We start from the raw sequence: 25,005 nt of genomic DNA, 5'->3' as shown, positions 1-25,005 counted from the left end.
TCCAGTGGTCACGGGGCAGCTGAGAGAGGAGCGAGTGGCGGCGTCATCGGCATGGTGATCATCACAACCGCGCCGCCAGGCTCCATCTCTGCTCCGCGCTCAGGCCCGTGTTTTCTCCTGACCCTGCATTTGATAAAGGACTTCATTACACAACAAAAGAAAAGCATAAAAGATAAGCAGTCACCGTCTAGCCTGGAGTCTATCCTCTTGTCTTTACTAAGGAGGAAGAATTCAATATCTACTGGCATATTTCAACTCTGGGGAAAACATAGCAGCACTAAACTTTGAAAGGGAACTCAAATATAATTTCAGGTGGAATAAATAAATGTTGACATCAGATTTTCTGTCCACAAAATGGTGCTGTGCACTTACCTTAATTAAATACAAAACAAGACACTGCGTATGCTCTCGAGGTTCAAGACATATTTCCTAGGTGTACCAGACCACAATTCTGTCAGTTGCTAAGTAAAAGCCATTCTATTGTCACAACAATTACATTATACAATTGCCCTCTAACTGTGATGTATTACACAGAGAGGGGCGATAAGTTTAACCTCCATGGGTCTATCAATTTAATCTTATGGGTTTTAGTATGGCATACAGTGCTTCCGAAAGTATTCGTACCCAATGTTCCCTCTAAACTGCATAGCCCCGAGACTGCAGCGCAGCTCCCCCAGGACTGCTGCGCATTACAAATATCACAAGGAGAGAAGGATGAGATTGAAATTCACTCAACTTTCTAGAGTTTTCCCTCTTAGTTGACACTATCAACGTTTCCCTTTAGTGTGGCAATTGCGATCGAATCAACTCAATATTTGCCACTTTCAACGCAACATACAGAAACAAAACGAACTATGCAAGACTTAGTGTGCAAAACTATGCAAGATATTTTTTGTTATAGGCAGAATGCATCGGAGTATGACTCAGCACGTACACTACCGTTCAAAAGTTTGGGGTCACTGAGAAATGTCCTTATTTTTGAAAGAAAAGCAATTTTTTTTTGAAATACAGTGAAGACATTGTTAATGTTGTAAATTACTTTTGATGCTGGAAACGGCTGATTTTCTATGGAATATCTACAGAGGCCCATTATCAGCAACCATCACTCCTGTGTTCCAATGGCACGTTGTGTTTGCCAATCCAAGTTTATCATTTTAAAAGGCTAATTGATCATTAGAAAACCCTTTTGCAATTATGTTAGCACAGCTGGAAACTGTACCTGCAAAACACCAGAATGGTACCTGCAAAACACCAGTCTCAACGTCAACAGTGAAGAGGTGACTCCGGGATCCTGGCCTTCTAGGCAGAGTTCCTCTGTCCAGTGTCTGTGTTCTTTTGCCCATCGTAATCATTTTTTTATTGGCCAGTCTGAGATGTATTTTTCTTTGCAACTCTGCCTAGAAGGCCAGCATCCCGGAGTCGCCTCTTCACTGTTGATGTTGAGACTGGTGTTTTGCGGGTACTATTTAATGAAGCTGCCAGTTGAGGACTTGTGAGGCGTCCGTTTCTCAAACTAGACACTCAAATGTACTTGGCCTCTTGCTCAGTTGTGCACCAGGGCCTCCCACTCCACTTTCTATTCTGGTTAGAGACAGTTTGCGCTGTTCTGTGAAGGGAGTAGTACACAGCGTTGTAAGAGATCTTCAGTTTCTTAGCAATTTCTCGCATGGAATAGCGTTCATTTCTCACAACAAGAATAGACTGATGAGTTTCAGAAGAAAGGTCTTTGTTTCTGGCCATTTTGAGCCTGTAATCGAACCCACAAATGCTGATGCTCCAGATACTCAACTAGTCCAAAGAAGGGCACTTTAATTGCTTCTTTAATCAGAACCACCGTTTCCAGCTGTGCTAACATAATTGCAAAAGGGTTTTCCAATGATCAATTATCCTTTTAAAATGATAAACTTGGATTAGCTAAGACAACGTGCCATTGGAACACAGGAGTGATGGTTGCTGATAACGGGCCTCTGTACGCCTATGTAGATATTCCATAAACAAATCAACCATTTCCAGCTACAATAGTCATTTACAACATTAACAATGTGTACACTGTATTTCTGATCAATTTGATGTTATTTTAATGGACAACAAAATTCTTTTAAAAACAAGGACATTTCTAAGTGACCCCAAACTTTTGAACGGTAGTGTATGTGAGAATGCTGTTCATTGACTACAGCTCAGCGTTCAACACCATAGTGCCCACAAAGCTCATCACTAAGCTAAGGACTCTGGGACTAAACACCTCCCTCTGCAACTGGATCCTGGACTTCCTGACGGGCCACCCCCAGGTGGTAAGGGTAGGCAACAACACATCTGCCACACTAATCCTCAACATGTGGGCCCCTCAGGGATGCGTGCTTAGTCACCTCCTGTACTTCCTGCTCACCGACGACTACATGGCCAAGCACGACTCCAACACCGTCATTAAGTTTGCTGACGACACAACAGTGGTAGGCCTGGTCACCGACAACGATGAGACAGCCTATAGGGAGGAGGGCAGAGACCTGGCAGTGTGATGGCAGGACAACGACCTCTCCCTCAATGTGAGCAAGACAAAGGAGCTGATCGACGGGGATGTAGTGGAGCGGGTCGAGAGTTTCAAGTTCCTTGGTGTCTACATCACCAACAAACTATCATGGTCCAAACACACCAAGACAGTCGTGAAGAGGGCACGACAACACCTTTTCCCCCTCAGGAGACTGAAAAGATTTGGCATGGGTCCTCAGATCCTCAAAAAGTTAGACAGTTGCACCATCGAGAGCATCCTGACAGGTTGCATCACTGCCTGCTATGGCAACTGCTCGGCATCCGACCATAAGGCGCTACAGAGGGTAGAACTCACGGCCCAGTACATCACTGGGGCAATAAAAAGACTCCAGTCATAGACTGTCCTCTCTGCTACCCCTCAACAAGCTGTACCGGAGCGCCAAGTCTAGGACCAAAAGGCTCCTTAACAGCTTCTAACCCCAAGCCATAAGACTGCTGAACAATTAATCAAATGGCTACACGGACTATTCACCCCCCCTTTGTTTTTACACTGCTGCTACTCGCTGTTTATTATCTATGCATAGTTCCTTTACCCCCTACCTACATGTACAAATTACCTCGACTAACCTATTCACCTGCACATTGACTCGGTACCCCCTGTATATAGCCTCATTGTTATTTTATTGAGTTACTTTTTATTAAATGTTTTACTTTAGTTTATTTAGTAAATATTTTAACTCCATTTCTTGAATTGCATTGTTGGTTAAGGGCTTGTAAGGAAGCATTTCACGGTAAGGTTGTATTCGGCACGTGAGAAATAAAATTTGAATTGAAGTCGGGCTAACGTAACAGCATGGAGTCGGGCTAACGTAACAGCATGACGTCGGGCTAACGTAACAGCATGACGTCGGGCTAACGTAACAGCATGACGTCGGGCTAACGTAACAGCATGACGTCGGGCTAACGTAACAGCATGGAGTCAGGCTAACGTAACAGCATGACGTCGGGTTAACGTAACAGCATGGAGTCGGGCTAACGTAACAGCATGACGTCGGGTTAACGTAACAGCATGGAGTCGGGCTAACGTAACAGCATGACGTCGGGTTAACGTAACAGCATGGAGTCGGGCTAACGTAACAGCATGACGTCGGGCTAACGTAACAGCATGGAGTCGGGCTAACGTAACAGCATGGAGTCGGGCTAACGTAACAGCATGGAGTCGGGCTAACGTAACAGCATGGCGTTGGGCTAACGTAACAGCATGGAGTCGGGCTAACGTAACAGCATGGAGTCGGGCTAACGTAACAGCATGGAGTCGGGCTAACGTAACAGCATGGAGTCGGGCTAACGTAACAGCATGGAGTCGGGCTAACGTAACAGCATGACGTCGGGTTAACGTAACAGCATGGAGTCGGGCTAACGTAACAGCATGACGTCGGGCTAACGTAACAGCATGGAGTCGGGCTAACGTAACAGCATGACGTCGGGTTAACGTAACAGCATGGAGTCGGGCTAACGTAACAAAATGAAGTCGGGCTAACGTAACAAAATGAAGTCGGGCTAACGTAACAAAATGGAGTCGGGCTAACGTAACAAAATGAAGTCGGGCTAACGTAACAAAATGAAGTCGGGCTAACGTAACAAAATGGAGTCGGGCTAACGTAACAGCGTGGAGTCGGGCTAACGTAACAAAATGAAGTCAGGCTAACGTAACAAAATGAAGTCGGGCTAACGTAACAGCGTGGAGTTGGGCTAACATAACAAAATGAAGTCAGGCTAACGTAACAAAATGAAGTCAGGCCCCCCAAGGCATTTGTATGTGATTTGAGAACCTGCACACTGGCCAAAAATAGTCTAGTTGTATAGCGTATAGACAGCCTTAGTGGTGAAGTGTCTGCTTTAATCAGTTAACACAGTACCTTGAAGTTTAACAACTGGGCATTGAGAACAAACAGTTTACAGTGCATGCCAGGGTATAGCCACTCATATCATATCACAACCACTCATCCAATCAACGAGTGGACTCATCCAATCGATATGCTCCACAACAAAACATCTTGAAATCACTACACATGGGTTCATTTCTCAAGTGATGCAAATCTTCAACCAAAAAAGAAAGGCCCTCAAACTGTCTCTGATGCAAAATGAAAAGAACCTGGATGGATGGCGGCCACCACTGAAGAGAAATATGCATCGGTGCCACCATCAATTAATCCTTAAGAAGTCTCGAGAGGTATTTGTTCTGTTAATAGTGATTGTGATGTTTTCTGTCTCCATGGTGATGATGAATCAAATACACAGACGCCATTCCACTAATCATCACCGTAATTAGTTGGTCCCTGTGTCGCCGGGCTTCAGTCTCCGGGTGGTTGCTATGGTAATGTCAGGATGGGGAAGCTGGATGCCTTGATGTATTTTTTGGGGGGGGCGGGGGGGAGTTTGGTGTCTGGGCCTTTGACTATGGGTCTGGGGGGGGGGGGGGGGGGGAGTAGACGAGCAACCCCACCCCCAGGCGGACGATGCCGTGTGCACAGGTGCCGATGTCATCTAGAATATGACTCTAGCTGTTCAGGGAAAGCAACAATTATCTATTATTTTTTGCTGCTTGCTTTCTCTTTTTACGCAGTCTTCCTCCCGTCGATGGAGCAGAGTGGGGTGTCAGTTGGTCAGTGCGTGTTTCCAACTCCTGGGATGTCCTTGACAAACCAGGTCCCACTAAAAAGTCATTGTTATTGGTGCAGACAGAAGGTAAGAGAAGTATAAACGACAAACCTAATTCTGCCAAAGTTATTGAAAGATAACCTTTTTAAAATGTAGCAGGGAAATTTGCCTATACAACCCATATTTCAGTTGATTTCCAACTCCGGCAGTAAATTCTAAAGAAATGACTTATCGTTAGCTTTTTTCTCCATCCCAAACAAACAGATATTGCCTCATTTTTGCCTACCCTCCATATCTTTTCAACAGGTCTAAATTCCTTTAAATCTTCAGCCACTGATTGTGTTCCCATAGAATATCTCAAACTTTTCCAGTTAATGAGAGTCACCTGTAGTATTGAAATGGAGGATGTCAGTTCCTCTTTGGCTGCTGTTATTCCAGATGGGAGATATCTATTTCACTCAGGCATCAGGCATTCACAGCTCATTGAGACAAACGAAGAGGTTCTGGACAGATTACATGGCAAAAGAGTTGGGTGTATTCTCTATTTTCTAAAGTAACAGACCAGCTTCATGGAGCTCTGCTCTACTCGTGTGCAGAGGGACCAGCTTCATGGAGCTCCTCTCTACTCGTGTGCAGAGGGACCAGCTTCATGGAGCTTTTCTCTACTCGTGTGCAGTGGGACCAGCTTCATGGTGCTTTTCTCTACTCGTGTGTGCAGAGGGACCAGCTTCATGGAGCTCCTCTCTACTCATGTGCAGTGGGACCAGCTTTGGAACCCATTCGACACCTAGGTAGACCAAAAGATAGGAAACTAGACAGGTGAACTGTTCCATTTTTCCCAACTCCCATCTGACGAAAGGTCCTTGAAGCTAGCTGCCACCCTGCCATGTAGCAGCTTCATTTCAGTCCTTCGTTAAAGGGAAGAGTTGGTGCTGTTAGGTAATGAGCAGATCAATTCTCCCCGTCTGACAGGCGGAGCTTTGGGTTCTGTGCCTTCGTACCGAGCCACCACCTCTGAACGATGACAACGTGTGATCAACTGTAGGTCAGAGGTACTCTGAGGCCTCCTTTGGAAGTGACAGTCTTAAGTGGTGGGTCTCTTACAGCCCCTGGGGGCCTCTCCACACGCCTTCGGCCTGTTGTTTCCACTGGCCGTGGTTCATAATATCCAATGAACTTAGCGTCGGGCTAGCCGGTAGTTTTGGTGGCTATTAACCCCTCCTCGAGGGCAAATGATACATTTCTGTTTGGAGGTGTAGTTATTGTTGAGGACATATTAGCTAGGGGGCTGGTTGGGAGGAAGGAGGGTACATAGGTCTGGTTGGGAGGAAAGAGGGTACATAGGTCTGGTTAGGGAGCTGGTTGGGAGTAAGGAGGGTACATAGGTCTGGTTAGGGGGCTGGTTGGGAGGAAGGAGGGTACATAGGTCTGGTTAGGGGGCTGGTTGGGAGGAAGGAGGGTACATAGGTCTGGTAAGGGGGCTGGTTGGGAGGAAGGAGGGTACATAGGTCTGGTTAGGGGGAAGGGGGGTACATAGGTCTGGTTGGGAGGAAGGAGGGTACATAGGTCTGGTTAGGGGGCTGGTTGGGAGGAAGGAGGGTACATAGGTCTGGTTAGGGGGCTGGTTGGGAGGAAGGAGGGTACATAGGTCTGGTTAGGGGGCTGGTTGGGAGGAAGGAGGGTACATAGGTCTGGTTAGGGGGCTGGTTGGGAGGAAGGAGGGTACATAGGTCTGGTTAGGGGCTGGTTGGGAGGGAGGAGGGTACATAGGTCTGGTTAGGGGCTGGTTGGGAGGGAGGAGGGTACATAGGTCTGGTTAGGGGGCTGGTTGGGAGGGAGGAGGGTACATAGGTCTGGTTAGGGGGCTGGTTGGGAGGAAGGAGGGTACATAGGTCTGGTTAGGGGGCTGGATGGGAGGAAGGAGGGTACATAGGTCTGGTAAGGGGGCTGGTTGGGAGGAAGGAGGGTACATAGGTCTGGTTAGGGGGAAGGGGGGTACATAGGTCTGGTTGGGAGGAAGGAGGGTACATAGGTCTGGTTAGGGGGCTGGTTGGGAGGAAGGAGGGTACATAGGTCTGGTTAGGGGGCTGGTTGGGAGGAAGGAGGGTACATAGGTCTGGTTAGGGGGCTGGTTGGGAGGAAGGAGGGTACATAGGTCTGGTTAGGGGCTGGTTGGGAGGGAGGAGGGTACATAGGTCTGGTTAGGGGCTGGTTGGGAGGGAGGAGGGTACATAGGTCTGGTTAGGGGGCTGGTTGGGAGGGAGGAGGGTACATAGGTCTGGTTAGGGGGCTGGTTGGGAGGAAGGGGGGTACATAGGTCTGGTTAGGGGGCTGGTTGGGAGGGAGGAGGGTACATAGGTCTGGTTAGGGGGCTGGTTGGGAGGAAGGAGGGTACATAGGTCTGGTTAGGGGGCTGGTTGGGAGGGAGGAGGGTACATAGGTCTGGTTAGGGGGCTGGTTGGGAGGAAGGAGGGTACATAGGTCTGGTTAGGGGGCTGGTTGGGAGGAAGGAGGGTACATAGGTCTGGTTAGGGAGCTGGTTGGGAGGAAGGAGGGTACATAGGTCTGGTTAAGGGGCTGGTTGGGAGGAAGGAGGGTACATAGGTCTGGTTAGGGGGCTGGTTGGGAGGAAGGAGGGTACATAGGTCTGGTTAGGGGGCTGGTTGGGAGGGAGGAGGGTACATATGTCTGGTTAGGGGCTGGTTGGGAGGGAGGAGGGTACATAGGTCTGGTAAGGGGGCTGGTTGGGAGGAAGGAGGGTACATAGGTCTGGTTAGGGGCTGGTTGAGAGGGAGGAGGGTACATAGGTCTGGTTAGGGGGCTGGTTGGGAGGAAGGAGGGTACATAGGTCTGGTTAGGGGGCTGGTTGGGAGGAAGGAGGGTACATAGGTCTGGTTAGGGGCTGGTTGGGAGGAAGGAGGGTACATAGGTCTGGTTAGGGGGCTGGTTGGGAGGAAGGAGGGTACATAGGTCTGGTTAGGGGGCTGGTTGGGAGGAAGGAGGGTACATAGGTCTGGTTAGGGGGCTGGTTGGGAGGAAGGAGGGTACATAGGTCTGGTTAGGGGGCTGGTTGGGAGGAAGGAGGGTACATAGGTCTGGTTAGGGGGATGGTTGGGAGGAAGGAGGGTACATAGGTCTGGTTAGGGGCTGGTTGGGAGGAAGGAGGGTACATAGGTCTGGTTAGGGGGCTGGTTGGGAGTAAGGAGGGTACATAGGTCTGGTTAGGGGCTGGTTGGGAGGGAGGAGGGTACATAGGTCTGGTTAGGTGGCTGGTTGGGAGGGAGGAGGGTACATAGGTCTGGTTAGGTGGCTGGTTGGGAGGGAGGAGGGTACATAGGTCTGGTTAGGTGGCTGGTTGGGAGGGAGGAGGGTACATAGGTCTGGTTAGGTGGCTGGTTGGGAGGGAGGAGGGTACATAGGTCTGGTTAGGTGGCTGGTTGGGAGGGAGGAGGGTACATAGGTCTGGTTAGGTGGCTGGTTGGGAGGGAGGAGGGTACATAGGTCTGGTTAGGGGGCTGGTTGGGAGGGAGGAGGGTACATAGGTCTGGTTAGGGGGCTGGTTGGGAGGGAGGAGGGTACATAGGTCTGGTTAGGGGGCTGGTTGGGAGGAAGGAGGGTACATAGGTCTGGTTAGGGGGCTGGTTGGGAGGGAGGAGGGTACATAGGTCTGGTTAGGGAGCTGGTTGGGAGGGAGGAGGGTACATAGGTCTGGTTAGGGGCTGGTTGGGAGGGAGGAGGGTACATAGGTCTGGTTAGGGGGCTGGTTGGGAGGGAGGAGGGTACATAGGTCTGGTTAGGGGGCTGGTTGGGAGGGAGGAGGGTACATAGGTCTGGTTAGGGAGCTGGTTGGGAGGAAGGAGGGTACATAGGTCTGGTTAGGGAGCTGGTTGGGAGTAAGGAGGGTACATAGGTCTGGTTAGGGAGCTGGTTGGGAGTAAGGAGGGTACATAGGTCTGGTTAGGGGGCTGGTTGGGAGGGAGCAGGGTACATAGGTCTGGTTAGGGGGCTGGTTGGGAGTAAGGAGGGTACATAGGTCTGGTTAGGGGGCTGGTTGGGAGTAAGGAGGGTACATAGGTCTGGTTAGGGGCTGGTTGGGATGGAGGAGGGTACATAGGTCTGGTTACGGGGCTGGTTGGGAGGGAGGAGGGTACATAGGTCTGGTTAGGGGCTGGTTGGGAGGAAGGAGGGTACATAGGTCTGGTTAGGGGGCTGGTTGGGAGGAAGGGGGGTACATAGGTCTGGTTAGGGGGCTGGTTGGGAGGGAGGAGGGTACATAGGTCTGGTTAGGGTGCTGGTTGGGAGGGAGGAGGGTACATAGGTCTGGTTAGGGGGCTGGTTGGGAGGGAGGAGGGTACATAGGTCTGGTTAGGGGGCTGGTTGGGAGGGAGGAGGGTACATAGGTCTGGTTAGGGAGCTGGTTGGGAGGAAGGAGGGTACATAGGTCTGGTTAGGGAGCTGGTTGGGAGTAAGGAGGGTACATAGGTCTGGTTAGGGAGCTGGTTGGGAGTAAGGAGGGTACATAGGTCTGGTTAGGGGGCTGGTTGGGAGGGAGCAGGGTACATAGGTCTGGTTAGGGGGCTGGTTGGGAGTAAGGAGGGTACATAGGTCTGGTTAGGGGGCTGGTTGGGAGTAAGGAGGGTACATAGGTCTGGTTAGGGGCTGGTTGGGATGGAGGAGGGTACATAGGTCTGGTTACGGGGCTGGTTGGGAGGGAGGAGGGTACATAGGTCTGGTTAGGGGCTGGTTGGGAGGAAGGAGGGTACATAGGTCTGGTTAGGGGGCTGGTTGGGAGGAAGGGGGGTACATAGGTCTGGTTAGGGGGCTGGTTGGGAGGGAGGAGGGTACATAGGTCTGGTTAGGGTGCTGGTTGGGAGGGAGGAGGGTACATAGGTCTGGTTAGGGGGCTGGTTGGGAGGGAGGAGGGTACATAGGTCTGGTTAGGGGGCTGGTTGGGAGGGAGGAGGGTACATAGGTCTGGTTAGGGGGCTGGTTGGGAGGGAGGAGGGTACATAGGTCTGGTTAAGGGGCTGGTTGGGAGGGAGGAGGGTACATAGGTCTGGTTAGGGGGCTGGTTGGGAGGGAGGAGGGTACATAGGTCTGGTTAGGGGGCTGGTTGGGAGGGAGGAGGGTACATAGGTCTGGTTAGGTGGCTGGTTGGGAGGGAGGAGGGTACATAGGTCTGGTTAGGGGGCTGGTTGGGAGGGAGGAGGGTACATAGGTCTGGTTAGGGGGCTGGTTGGGAGGGAGGAGGGTACATAGGTCTGGTTAGGGGGCTGGTTGGGAGGGAGGAGTGTACATGGGGAAAAGAAAGGCCATCGTGCGTGCCACAGGTACACATCAATAGAGTCAGACACACTGTCGGGATGAGGCTACCCTAAATATAGCTCTGTGGCAAAGAGACTACCCAAGTGCTCCCTAACCATATAAAAAGGGCTACATTATGTGGAGAGATTAGTCAAAGCGAATAAGAGTCTTATGTAACCATGTAAAAAGGGCATTGATGGTCAACAAGTCAGGTTACATCAACAAGTCAGGTTACATACAGTATGTCTTCACATCTTTATAGGTTTCTTTTCTAGAGAATATCAATAGTCCCCCTCGCAACCATTATCCTGTCACCACCACAAAACGGTATAAAAACGGGGGTCGGGGGGTATTATTTCTGAGCAATTGAACAGCGTGTTCGATTATTTCCTGAGATAGCCTCATTTGCATTTTCAAGGCTTAATGATCGCTTCTCTCTCTTGCTCTCTCCCATTTTCCTTTTAATCTCTACAATCATTTTTCTCCACTGACAAAAGAACCAGGGGATTAAAAAAAAAACTGTCCATCTTTTCTATGATTCAGTATTACTGGAAACTAGTATAATAACAGCTGCAGTCGAAAGAAAGACTTCATTTACTTCCATTGCTCTTGGGGATTTACTCCCTAGTAAACAGTTCTAGGAAGACCTTCCTCCAGGAAATGCAAAGAATGGGTTTAAAAACACTGGGTGGGGTGGGGTAAAAAGAAGCCCATCGCTCTTTGCTCTACCTGTCTACACATTAATCTTAAAACGCAGTTTAATTCGATCTGTGTCCTCCTCCCTGACGCGGCCCGCCACGAGATTCGATTACGGTGACTATACTTTTTAACTGCTGTCAGAGCCGGGCAGGCGAGGTCTGTGTAAACATCTGCCCGAGCACATGGACGCCTCTCATTACCCGGGCATTAAATCAAACCGCCGCAATGAATCTTTATCTACGACCGACGCCACCCGGCTTCGTACACGTCGACCCAAATGAACGCAAGCCGTATTAAAAACGCTCATCTTCCCGCTCCAAAAAGTGCAACTGTAAACGTGACGTCTTCGCGACCGGTGAAAAAACCCAGCTGTTATTGTTACTGGTGACGGGAGAGACGTGTCTTTGAGCGAACTTGGCTAATCTGCAACCAGATGTCTTGGAGAGACAAAAAGTGACACACCGACTACCTCATTGCTGAACGAAAATAACGTATCAATGAAAAAAAGTGGAGGTGGATTTCTGATGAATCGTTAACAGCTCATAAACCGATATAGAAAACTGGAGACAAGAGATGGGAGCGGTGGATTATAAAAGGTAATCTGTAATGTAAATATTATTTCTAATATTGGGGGATATTGCAGAGGCTAGGGCAGGCTCGTCCCCTGGTTCCTTCAGCAGAGGCCGTCTTTGGCATGAATCAAAGGCTATTTGTTTAATCTGAGCCACCAGGTTGTCTGCGAGCTGCCAAGGCACTTTGCCGCGACCTTTGCTCTTTTCCACAAATCCCTGTAAAAGGCCCGAGCAATTCACCCTGACATTTATTCGACACACAATTCTCCCAGTCTGCTCTTTTCTCTGGATCATGCGAGTCTAAGAGCAAAATGACAGAAATAAGGTCACCAAGCCTTCAGAGACTTTCGCCTGTGCCATTAGCGATGAGAAGCTGCTCCAAAATTGCAATATACATTCGGAGATGGTTTCCAAGTTTTGGAATTACTGCCTAAGTGCTTGTAAATGACATTGCCATAGCAGGGAAAAGGCCTGATGCATCTGGGGAGGAATCAGAAAAAGAAGCAAAATCTTTAGTTTAGAGAGCAGGAGCGAACGGTTGCTAGTTTTTTTTATGTATGCACGTGAAACATGGCACCGGTTGGCATCAAACTTGATTTGTCTTTCTTTGCGGCACAAAAAACATTTTCAAGATTTCGAGATACATTAAGTAATTCGGCATAGTTTTATACCAGAATCAGATATATATTACCAGACATCTGGGAGCACCTACCTTGCCGTCGAATTTGGAGTATTCGTTGAAAGGGTTGTTGAGCTGCTGGGGACATTGCTCGAGCCGGAGAGAGAGGGTCGACTTGGTACCAGTGTTCCTGGGTCTATCTTTAAAGTCCCTCTTCTCAAACAGGGAACCCAGGTCCTCCGCTGTGACAGAAACGACCGGAGACAGAAAATGAAGCGGAGACATTGGCGGAAATCCATAGTGATTGAACAACTTACTTATATTCTCTGATGTTATTGATTGTGCCAGGATTTCAAGTCAAACAGGACTTTAGCATTAGGCCTAGCTATTGTACAGTATTACATTTCATTATATACAGTAGGCTAGGTTTGACCGTTTCTGGAACATGCTATCGGATGTTGTAACATCACGTGGAGATTGATCAATGCAAAATAACCATTTCCTGGTTCCATGAGAATTCCCTATGCAGCACTGTAATTGTCTGAGATCAGTGAAAAAGAAAGGACAATTGAAGCTTTTGCTTCATTGAAACTCCTATCAGCAAATATTTCTGGAGAGGAGAAATGTAGCGTACCTGATTGCGAGGACGACCTCTCCTTCCATTGAATGTTTTTGCATTTGATCTGATTCTGTCGCTCCTTCCTTAACCGTTCAAGTCTTTGAGCTTTAAAATAAGAAAATAAAACAGTGCTTACAAGTAATGAAACAACGATTTTAAAAAGCCAGATCAACAAAGTATTTCTTGTCATTTTTGACCATTGTCATTGGTCAGGGTCATTTTTTTACCTTTGTCAGGGTCATTTTTTACCATTGTCATTGGTCAGGGTCATCTTTTACCTTTGTCAGGGTCATTTTTGACCATTGTCATTGGTCAGGGTCATTTTTGACCAGGGCCATGCAGCCACACATTTACAAAAGGAGAATGACAAGAGAAACGGAAGTTTATTTAAAGTACATTTGACACAGAGGAACACTCTCCCGGTGGACACTGATGGTAAACAACATCTTGGGAGGTGTGAGATATGCTAAGAGGAACACTGGAGGGGACTAGAAACACTCGCTGGGCCGTGTCAAACCTGTCCGCCCAACACAGATGACCACCCCCACCCGACCCAATGTTTTTTCCAGCAGCGATGGCAGTTACCTGGACGGTGGTCTTCCTGGGGCATACATCTACATTATAGAATAAATAAAAAACATAGATATATACAGCTACATGACAGAAATAAAACAAATCAAATCAAATTGTATTTGTCACATACACGTGGTTAGCAGATGTTAATGCGAGTGTAGCGAAATGCTTGTGCTTCTAGTTCCGACAATGCAGTAATAACCAACGAGCAATCTAACCTAACAATTCCACAACTACTACCTTATACACACACAAGTGTAAAGGGATAAAGAATATGTACATAAAGATATATGAATGAGTGATGGTACAGAATGGCATAGGCAAGATGCAGTAGATGGTATAGAGTATAGTATATACATATGAGATGAGTAATGTAGGGTATATAAACATAAAGTGGCATAGTTTAAAGTGGCTAGTGATACATGTATTACATAAAGAACTACACACAACTACACACTTCAGGCACTCTTGAGTCAAACAGTCACAACATTTTATACCAGGTTTTATACAGACTTGTGTCCCCCCCCCTTATATTTTGATTCTTACCAGCCACCCCTGGTTTCTCGCGCCTTTCTTGTTGACGTCCTGGTGAGACAGTCAGCCACTTCAGGTGAAGTCTCGGCAGAAGAACACTCAGTCCCCAAAACACCACTGCTTCCCCAAACACAACAAGAGCCAAGGGAGCCAAAAGGAGATCGTCTACTAGCCAGACTTCAGATGGCCTTTGGACTCCCTCTGATTCTGGCAGTAACCCCAAGCACCTCACAATAGATCAAATTGTGCTCCAGACATTTGAACTCTCATTGGTTCCCCAGTTAATTCCATACAAAGCCACCTTGCACACCTCTGCCTTTGAAGGGGATTCATAGCACACAAGCATCCTCCTGACTCAAGTGAACCCACATCATGGAAATCGTGGAGGTTTACGGGCTAGCCTATAGTGCATAGTGTGTACGAGTAACACATCATTCGCTTAGCGAGCTACATAACCTTGAGGGTCACGTTTGAAACAAATTTCCCATCAATTTGGTGGGCTGACTAGATTCTCCGTTCAATAAAAATGGGTTACTGTAGCCTATCCCTGTAAGGTTGAATACACAATATCATAGGCCTGAATCTCACTCCATCAATTGTGTTATCATAAAAACGTACCTTCATTGAATAACAGAGGATTCTCCATGACTAGTCAATAACATGTTATCCATGGCTAGTCAATAACATGCAGTACATTATCCATTAGCCTACCTTTACAGATAACACTTCATTGATAAGCCCTTCCAAGGTCCTCAAGAGCTGATGTCCATGAGTGAAAGGGTTAACAACAAAAAGGCAGGTCCTTTTTCATTTGGGCAACAGAGCGAACAAAAAGGCATAATTCACATTTACATACAAATCAAGCCCCGGCAACCCCCCGATTGGCTTCTGCCCACAACTGCTGTGCCAACCGTCCGTAAAATCAAGAGAAGAAGAAAGCCTTAAATAAAAACTAAAAAACTATGACATGAAGAAAAACGTCGTAGACCATGAAGGCGTGCCTCGGGAGCCGTGAACCCAAACTTTAATTTGTTCCAAGAAAACATATTATTGTCCGTTTGATTTTCAGACACAACCAATCAGCATTCACTGTACCAAGTACAGCGTGGTTTAATTTCTTGGATAATAAGTTCCTGAGACCTGAACTTGAAACCTACCAAGAGGAAGGCCACAGGTCCAATACACTCCTCCTTACTTCACAACGGCAGCTAGACTAGTGGTTAGAGCGTTGGACTAGTAACTGAAAGGTTGCTGGATCGAATCCCCGAGCTGACAAGGTAAAGAAATCTGTCGTTCTGCCCCTGAACAAGGCAGTTGTTAACCCACTGTTCCCCTGAACAAGGCAGTTTAACCCACTGTTCCCCTGAACAAGGCAGTTTAACCCACTGTTCCCCTGAACAAGGCAGTTTAACCCACTGTTCCCCTGAACAAGGCAGTTTAACCCACTGTTCCCCTGAACAAGGCAGTTTAACCCACTGTTCCCCTGAACAAGGCAGTTTAACCCACTGTTCCCCTGAACAAGGCAGTTTAACCCACTGTTCCCCTGAACAAGGCAGTTTAACCCACTGTTCCCCTGAACAAGGCAGTTTAACCCACTGTTCCCCTGAACAAGGCAGTTTAACCCACTGTTCCCCTGAACAAGGCAGTTTAACCCACTGTTCCCCTGAACAAGGCAGTTTAACCCACTGTTCCCCTGAACAAGGCAGTTTAACCCACTGTTCCTAGGCCGTCATTGTAAATAAGAATTTGTTCTTAACTGGCTTGACGAGTTAAATAAAAGGTTAAATAAAAATACATTTTTAAAAACATCCTGACCCAAACAATTAAAACATTGCCGTGAAATCGTTCACAAAATAAGAATCCTTCTCAGTATAGTGGTGTTTTGTTGACTGTACTAAAGTGGCACTGCAAACCAAACACAATGTATCGCTTCAAGCACTGGGCGAAGCACAAATATATCGGCAGCGGGCACCCTTGCACTTTTCTAAAATAATTCCCTATTTCTTGTGGGCTCCCGAGTGGTGCAGCGGTCTAAGCCACTGCATCTCAGTGCTAGAGGAGTCACTACAGACCCTGGTTCGATTCCAGGCTGTATCACAACTGGCAGTGATTGGGAGTCCCATAGGGCGGCACACATTGTCCAGGGTTTGGCCGGGGTGTAGGCCGTCATTGTAAATAAGAATGTGTTCTTAACTGACTTGCCTAGTTAAATAAAGGTTCAATTAAAAATAAATAAATACAATTCTCCTCAAATGAGTTGAAATTTTAAAAACCTTTTTGTCTCTACACATTGGTATTGGATTGTCAAGACTACAGAAATTTGTTTTTTCGGGGTCACTTAAGATTACAATTAGAATTTAGAAAATAAAAACCAATGATATTGACAAAATGATTGGCAACCAATAGCTAATACTTGGTTCAACAGCCTTTGCTGAAGACAACTGCAGACAAATGCTTCTTGTAGCCATCAAAGTGCATGCTGAAGCTTTCTGCTGGCCAATTTGGCCCACTCTTTAGCTGCAAACTGCTATCAATTTGGCCCACTCTTTAGCTGCAAACTGCTATCAATTTGGCCCACTCTTTAGCTGCAAACTGCTATCAATTTGTCAATGTTTGAGTGGTGCCTTCTGACTGTTGTTTTCAACTCTGAACTCATCGCTGGTCACTCCAGAACAGGCCAGTGTTTATTCTTCAACCATTCATGGGTGCTTTTTTGATGTTTGTTTGATGTCCTGCTGGAAGGCCCAAAATCCTAGACCCAGTTTTAGAACACTGGGTTGAAAATTGCACTCAAAAAATATCTTGATAATTTCCTAATGTCTTGCACACGTTCAAGGCCCCCAGTACCAGAGGCAGCAAAGCAACCCCACAGTATTACCAAACCTCCCCATGTTTGATTGTAGGGAGGGTGTTATTTTCAATGAAAGCTTCATTTTGTCATTGGTAAACACTGCTGAAAGGGACAAGAAAACAACCCCCCCCCCCCCCCCCCCATTTGAACTTTACGAAAACCCATCGAAACAAGTCTAAATGGGGAAATGTTATGTGGACCAATGAAACAAATTTAGAGCTCTTTGGCAATAGAAAGATCAATGCTAAGTTTACCAATGACCAAATGAAGCATTCAAAGTAAACGTGTAAATATCTAAACGACCACCTCTGAAAATCACAAGCCCAGGGACATTAAATGAGCAGCGTGTACCAAGCAGCCTCTGTCCAACACCACTTTCACAGCCACTAGGCCCAACTGAGTTCTGCTCGGTGCACCCAACCAACAGAATTCCTCTGGGGTAACATGGTCAATAAACCCCAAGCCTGGGTTCAAATAGTATTTGTTTTATTTCAAATACTTTAGCGCTCGATTGAGCTTGCCTGATGCAAGGGAACAAATGGAATAGTTCCAAAAGTGTAAACCCCACCCACCTAGCACTCCAAGCAGGCTTGCTCAAACACAAAGTACTCGTAAGAAAACAAAATACTTTTGAAACCCACGTCTGATTAACACCAGGCTTTTGTCAGAGATAAACTTTTATTTAGTCTAATTGTATAATTATTTACAACATTCATATTTCCCTGGTGGTTTATATAAGCGTGTTCATGGGGTAATACATGTGATTTTCAAAGACAGACTTTACAGCATTGCTGGGGTCAATTCTATTCCAATTAATTCAGGAAGAGAATGACATATTGACCACTATTTTCTATGTGGACTTCTGCAATTCATTCACAAGGCTAATTAGGAAGTGACCCCAGCCTGCTTAGTAGTCTCTTTACTAAACGTACTGCATTAACCTGTTGTATTGCTGCCTTCTATAACAAAAAGCACCACACCACTGGCCAACTAGCCTCTGTGAGTAAACCACTGATCTGGATTCCACACGGCAGGCCCCAACAAACAAGCTCGCTCGTCCACTAACTGGTTCTCCTGCCACAGTCAGAGCCCCCTATTGTTTACCTGTGTTGGAGCGCCGGCGGATGCCAAAGTCCCAGCTGGAGGTGATGTCCAATGACTGGGAGAGGTCGCAGCCCGGGTTCTCCCCTCCGCTGCCCCCTTCGCCTAGGGAGCCCGAACCCAGTGAACCCCCGCTGCTGCCGGGCACCGAGGCCAGCTGCCACTTCTCCAGGTCCACGTCGTGGTCGATTAGCACCATCTCACACATGCCCGTGTCATCGCTGGTCACATGGGACTGCCGGATGTGGGCCAAGATAATGGCTGGGTTGTCCAAGAAAGCCATTGTTTGCTCGTTTCACTGCTTTGTTTCTGTTTCCCCCTCTTTCCCCCTTCGATCTTTCCTTACCTCCTCCTCCTTACACTCTCCCTCTGTCTTTATTACCCTCTATCTCTCTCTCTCTCTCTCTCTCTCTCTGAGGGTGCTTGATCACTTTAGGAGCCGGGCAACAGAGACGTCTTCTTTTTCCTTCTCCTCTTCGGGGTTATTTTCTCCTCTCCATGGGACATGTGTGCCGGCCTGTTGGGGCAGAGTTAGGAGAGATTAGTGTCTGACCACAATATGCAATACAAGGACGGGAAATTATATATTCAGTTCATTAGCCACGTTCTCCATATTTCTTCTGACTAAACACCAGTTTAAGAGCGAAGCATTTACACCAGTTTCTTTCTTAGAGCAGGGGTGAGCAGTTGGTCGACAGACACACCTTTTTGTAGGCCTGTGGATCAATACTTTGTTGTTTTTTTAGGAACTCAGTCAGGGTCTCAACTGACTGTTGAGAATTAGAATACTAGAATACACAAGGTGCAATCTGGCAATGTGGTTTTTCATCAGCAGTTCTAATGTTATGACAGTCACTGACAGTCATTCAATTAGCCCATTTCAGCAAAACATTTTTAGATTGGTAAGTTAGTCTAGCAACCAGCTACATTACATGACCAAAAGTATGTGGACACCTGCTCGTGGGCATTAATATAGAGTTGGTCCCTCCTTTGCTGCTATAACAGCCTCCACTCTTCTGGTAACATTGCTGCGGGGACTTGCTTCTATTCAGCCACAAGAGCATTAGTGAGTTTGGACAGTATGTTGTGCGATTAGGCGTGGCTCGCAGTCGGCCTTCCAATTCATCCCAAAGGTGTTTAACGGGGTTGAGGTCAGGACTCTGTGTTATTCCACACTGATCTCGACAAACCATTTCTGTATGGACATCGCTTTGTGCACGGTGTCATTGTCATGCTGAAACAGGAAAGGGTCTTCCCCAAACTGTTGTCAAAGTTGGAAGCACAGAATCGTCTAGAAAGTCATTGTATGCTGTAGCGTTAAGATTTACCTTTACTGGAACTAAGGGGCCTAGCCTGAACCATGAAAAACAGCCCCAGACCATTATTCCTCCTCCACCAAACTTTACAGTTGGCACTATGCATTCAGACAGGTAGTGTTCTCCTGGTTTCCGCCAAACCCAGATTCGTCCATCAGACTGCCAGATGGTGAAGAGTGATTAATCACTCCAGAGAACGCGTTTCCACTGCTCCAGAGACCAATGGCGGCGAACTTTACACCACTCCAGCCAACTTACGGCATTGCGCATGGTGATTTTAGGCTTGTGTGCGGCTGCTCGGCCATGGAAACCCATTTCATGAAGCTCCTGATAAACAGTTATTGTGCTGACGTTGCTTCCAGAGGCAGTTTGGAACTCGGTAGTAAGTGTTGCAACCGAGGACACAGATTTTTCGAGCTACGCACTTCAGCGATCCCGTTCCGTGAGCTTATGTGGCCTACCACTTCACGGCTGCACCGTTGTTGCTCCAAGATGTATCCACTTCGCACTTACAGTTGACCGGGGTCAGCTCTAGCAGGGCAGAAATTTGACAAACTGACTTGTGCCACATTGAAAATTAAGCTCTTCAGTAAGGGCCATTCTACTGCCAATGTTTGTCTATGGAGATTGCATGGCCGTGTGCTTGATTTTAAACTCCTGTCAGCAACGGGTGTCGCATACTTTTCAATATATAGAAAAGTAACTGAACTTGGATTAAGCATGGTCGAATTTCCGACTAGGGGGTGGGCCCCATTGATAATCAGATATCAGCCATTTTCTCTCTCTGCCCCACAACAAAAATTGAATTGCATGAAATGAGTTTGAAAATGGCAAAATCTTCTCTCCACCTCATGGAAAAATGTGTAGAATTGCAGGAAATTAACTTTAAAAACGTTCAAATATTTGTTGTCGTTGTTGTCTTCACTGTCAAGAGGGGAGCTGCTAAAATGTTTTGCTCCAAGATGAGTTCAGATGTTTTGTGAACCCCTCCCACCGCCATCAAAGTTGCCCATGCCTGTTCTAGAGGAAATTAGAAAAAAAGGTGGGAACCAGATGTAAAATAAAGATAAGACATTAGGTAAAGAGAGTAAATATTTGTTTTTGATTCCCTTCTGAATCTGAATACAAAGGGAAAATGTTTACTAGGCCTAAAATCTGGTGAAAAGATATGAGCACTAACAGAAAGGATGGTTGATGGAGATGGGGTTATGGATGGAGCCTAAGTCTAGAGCCTAATGCAAGGAAAACGTGCTGCACGCCAACTAAAACCCAATCTGTCCATGGTTACATAACTCTGATCGGCAGTTTCATCTCAAACGGCCTCAGATCAAGTAGAAGACACCCCAAATAGAACAAAGGGAGCAGGCACGGAGACAGAGTTCTAGGTGGAATACAATAAGAATTCCTTCAGCACCCACGAAACAGTCTGAGAATCCAAAACCTGCAATATGTTAGCTTCTAGTATCAAAACACAACTGTTAATCTAGCCTACTACTCCAGCACCATCTCACTTAGACTGGCACATAGCATTACATAACTATAGAGCAATGCTAATTGGCTAATTAAAAAGGTAATTAAATAATTATGGCTTTGCTGAGGGATGCCTTGGTGAAATATGACAACACCTCTCCCGCTTTCTGTGGAACCTGTGCGTCCCTCAAGATGTCACTGCGAAAACCCTCTAGCAGTCGTAAGCAGTGGTGTCAATTGCAAACTTAAGTCTTATCAGACAGACCGCCCGGCCTTAGAAGTCCTATCATGATGTGGAAAGGGAAGAGGAGAACACAGAACAGCCTATGTCAGGGGTCTCCAACCCTGTTCCTGTAGAACTGCCCTCCTGTAGGTTTTTGCTCCAACCCCAGTTGTAACTAACCTGGTTCAGCTTATCAACCAGCTAATTATTAGAATCAGGTGTGCTAGACTAGGGTTGGAGTGAAAACCTACAGGACAGTAGCTCTCCAGGAACAGGGTTGGAGAGCCCTGGCCTATGTCATCTGTAAACCACGAAGGAAGCAAAAAATACCTAGGCTAGAATACGTTCACTCCGCCTGATCAATACCTAGGCTAGAATACGTTCACTCCGCCTGATCAATACCTAGGCTAGAATACGTTCACTCCGCCTGATCAATACCTAGGCTAGAATACGTTCACTCCGCCTGATCAATACCTAGGCTAGAATACGTTCACTCCGCCTGATCAATACCTTGGCTAGAATACGTTCACTCCGCCTGATCAATACCTAGGCTAGAATACGTTCACTCCGCCTGATCAATACCTTGGCTAGAATACGTTCACTCCGCCTGATCAATACCTAGGCTAGAATATGTTCACTCCACCTGATCAATACCTAGGCTAGAATATGTTCACTCCGCCTGATCAATACCTAGGCTAGGATACGTTCACTCCGCCTGATCAATACCTAGGCTAGAATACGTTCACTCCGCCTGATCAATACCTAGGCTAGAATACGTTCACTCCGCCTGATCAATACCTAGCCTAGGATACGTTCACTCCGCCTGATCAATACCTAGGCTAGAATACGTTCACTCCGCCTGATCAATACCTAGGCTAGGATACGTTCACTCCACCTGATCAATACCTAGGCTAGAATACGTTCACTCCGCCTGATCAATACCTAGGCTAGAATACGTTCACTCCACCTGATCAATACCTAGGCTAGAATACGTTCACTCCACCTGATCAATACCTAGGCTAGAATACGTTCACTCCACCTGATCAATACCTAGGCTAGAATACGTTCACTCCGCCTGATCAATACCTAGGCTAGAATACGTTCACTCCGCCTGATCAATACCTAGGCTAGAATACATTCACTCCACCTGATCAATACCTAGGCTAGAATACGTTCACCTTGTCTGATCAATAGATGGTAATAGGGCTACAGGATATGGGCAAAAACTCTAATTATGATTTTTTTAAATCTAAATATTGCGATTTCAATTGCGTTTTAGATCAAAACACTTGGGTCTCCAGGATCGTGAGTTGGATTCCCGAGATACCCAATATGTAAAAACAAAAATGCGCACATGACTATAAGTTGCTTTGGATAAAAGTGTCTGCTAAATGGCATATATATAATTATATGATTGGTGTTGTTTGGCATGACAACGAATAAAAAGCCAGGTATAAGAGTTGTTGTGACAGGGTACTAGGAACCAAAGTGTTGGTCAGTGTTTCCCAGGGGACCCTCATTACATTTTAATTAATGTTACATTCAGACAAAGGTTTTAGAATATGCTTGCACTCTCAGAACGTTGTTGCACAAACAACATGCTGGCACCACTAGAGCTAACATTTGGTGCACAAACAACATGCTGGCACCACTAGAGCTAACATTTGTTGCACAAACAACATGCTGGCACCACTAGAGCTAACATTTGGTGCACAAACAACATGCTGGCACCACTAGAGCTAACATTTGGTGCACAAACAACATGCTGGCACCACTAGAGCTAACATTTGTTGCACAAACAACATGCTGGCACCACTAGAGCTAACATTTGGTGCACAAACAACATGCTGGCACCACTAGAGCTAACATTTGTTGCACAAACAACATGCTGGCACCACTAGAGCTAACATTTGCTAGACAGATTTCCCCTCCTAGCTCCATAATATTTGCAAGTTTTGTGCATTTATTTAGCCAGTTAGCTAGTTAGAGATAAGCATGAGATTTTCTTTTAAGCACATGTGGATCTTGCTAAGACTAACTAGCGTTTTGCAGAGATAAATGTACACCAACCAATAGTATAATACAGAAAACGTTGATTTATAGGAAGAAGCAAAGTTGAAAACAGCTTTGTTTTTGTTTATTGACTGCATGCAATGGCTAACAGAAGCATGAAGACTCACATTGAGAGACTGAATTACAACAGTCAAGCCAACTATGCCTGCTTGAGTGACAAGGGACGGGGTTTGGTGTGTGGGAAAGCAGTGAGGAGACGAAAAACAGAATAAACTATAAAAACGGACTGTGTAGCGTTCCCCTCAACAAAAAAATCACAGCATCTGTTATATGGATATCGCAGGTCAATAACACAAAATGTCAATAAAAATGTGATGAATTGTGCAGCCCTAGATGGTAATAGTGTAGCTAAGTCAGGGAAAGCAGGAATGTATAGGTACGCAACAGAAGCAAACGGGGCAAAACTGGAAGGGACCTACCTGAATTTCTCAAATTAGAAACTCTAGTTTTCGTTGCAAAACCTTTTAATGTTGTAAAATGTTTTGCCACGGTTTGCACTAAAAAAATACACCCCAGAACCAGGAGTTGAACCTGTGCACATTTACACACCTTAATCAAAGGGCAATTCCACGCTAACAGAATTATGCAGAGACTTAGATTTTATTAGGATCCCCATTAGGAAAGGGATAGGGAGATACCTAGTCAGTTGTAAAACAATGCATTCACCTGAAATGTGTCTTCCGCATTTAACCCAACCCCTCTGAATCAGAGAGGTGCATTAGCCAACGGTGACAGCTAGTCTGCCTGGGGTACGAGACATTACAGACAAAAATACTTTCCAATTCATATACATTTAAAAACATTAACATAGAAATTAGACTTAAATATACACAGTATGTATATAAAGAAACTACAACAACTAAACACAGACATTTTTTAAAAATCTGATAAAAATAAAGAAATACTAAAGAATAATGTGTGTGTAGAGTGTGTGTGTGTGTGTGTAGTAGAGTGTGTGTTTGTGTATGCGTATCTATCAGTTACATATACATGTCAGTACATACTAGGGTTGAGCTGTATTCATATCGTCATACAATCCTTCTCTCATCCCGGGATTTATCCTATTACTGGCTTAGTACACAAGGGTGCGCCAAAAAAAAGCTAAGAAAGCCCATTGGGCATCTATTACCAGAATTCTAACAAAATGAGCACAAGTAATAGTGAATTTCCACTGAGGCTGCAAGCCAAATATGATAATGTGCACAAATGAAAATAAACTAAATTGCAAAGACAGACAATCCAGATCATAAAGCTACCGAATGTCATTTTTGTTGTATTTGAACATTTACATGCGAATGTGAACGAGAGACATTGTGCAAATGAAAAAAGTTGCCGCATGCTTGTCTGAAGGAAGAACAGCACTGGCGTCTGGAGTCGCTAGGACAACGGACCTGCCTGCTCTGCTTGGCGAAGAGGGGGGAGGAGCAGACTTGTCAAGAACAGACAGGAGAAAAAATGCAAGGAAATCAAGCAGTGGCAGCTGTACAGATATTTCATCCAAAGGGCTTTGACTTCTCAAACACAACAGGAAGCTAACAATATGATGCCCCTTCACCTTATTAATTCAGCCACTTGCTTAGATAACTAGTAAGTTAAAAACTTAGTAGAAGTGCTGCAGAGATGGTTGTCCTTCTGGATGGTTCTCCCATCTCCACAGAGGAACTCTGGAGCTCTGTCAGAGTGACCATCAGCTTCTTGGTCACCTCGCTGACCAAGGCCCTTCTCCCCTGATTGCCCAGGCGACCAGCTCTAGGAAGAGTCTTAGTGGTTCCAAACTTGTTCCATTTATGAATGATGGAGGCCACTGTGTTCTTGGGGACTTTCAATGCTGCAGACATTTTTTGGTACACTTCCCCCAGATCTGTGCCTCGACACAATCCTGTCTCGGAACTATATGGACAAT

The 25,005-nt window shown here is 46.3% G+C and overlaps 1 protein-coding gene across 1 annotated transcript in view; it reads right to left on the bottom strand.

Moving 5' to 3' along the window:
- Positions 1-25,005, bottom strand: part of mapkap1 (MAPK associated protein 1) — a 104,995-nt gene that overhangs the window by 74,935 nt on the left and 5,055 nt on the right. The window contains exons 2-4 of the mRNA XM_038984162.1: positions 18,024-18,537; positions 12,977-13,066; positions 12,436-12,584 (exon numbers count right to left, since the gene is read on the bottom strand). Coding sequence (XP_038840090.1) covers positions 12,436-12,584; positions 12,977-13,066; positions 18,024-18,303 — 519 coding nt within the window. The 5' untranslated portion in view covers positions 18,304-18,537. The remainder of the gene's footprint in view (positions 1-12,435; positions 12,585-12,976; positions 13,067-18,023; positions 18,538-25,005) is intronic.

The sequence above is a fragment of the Salvelinus namaycush genome, unplaced genomic scaffold (assembly GCF_016432855.1).
Source record: "Salvelinus namaycush isolate Seneca unplaced genomic scaffold, SaNama_1.0 Scaffold219, whole genome shotgun sequence".
Classification (NCBI taxonomy): Eukaryota; Metazoa; Chordata; class Actinopteri; order Salmoniformes; family Salmonidae; genus Salvelinus; species Salvelinus namaycush.
This window is presented reverse-complemented; position numbering and strand designations above follow the sequence as displayed.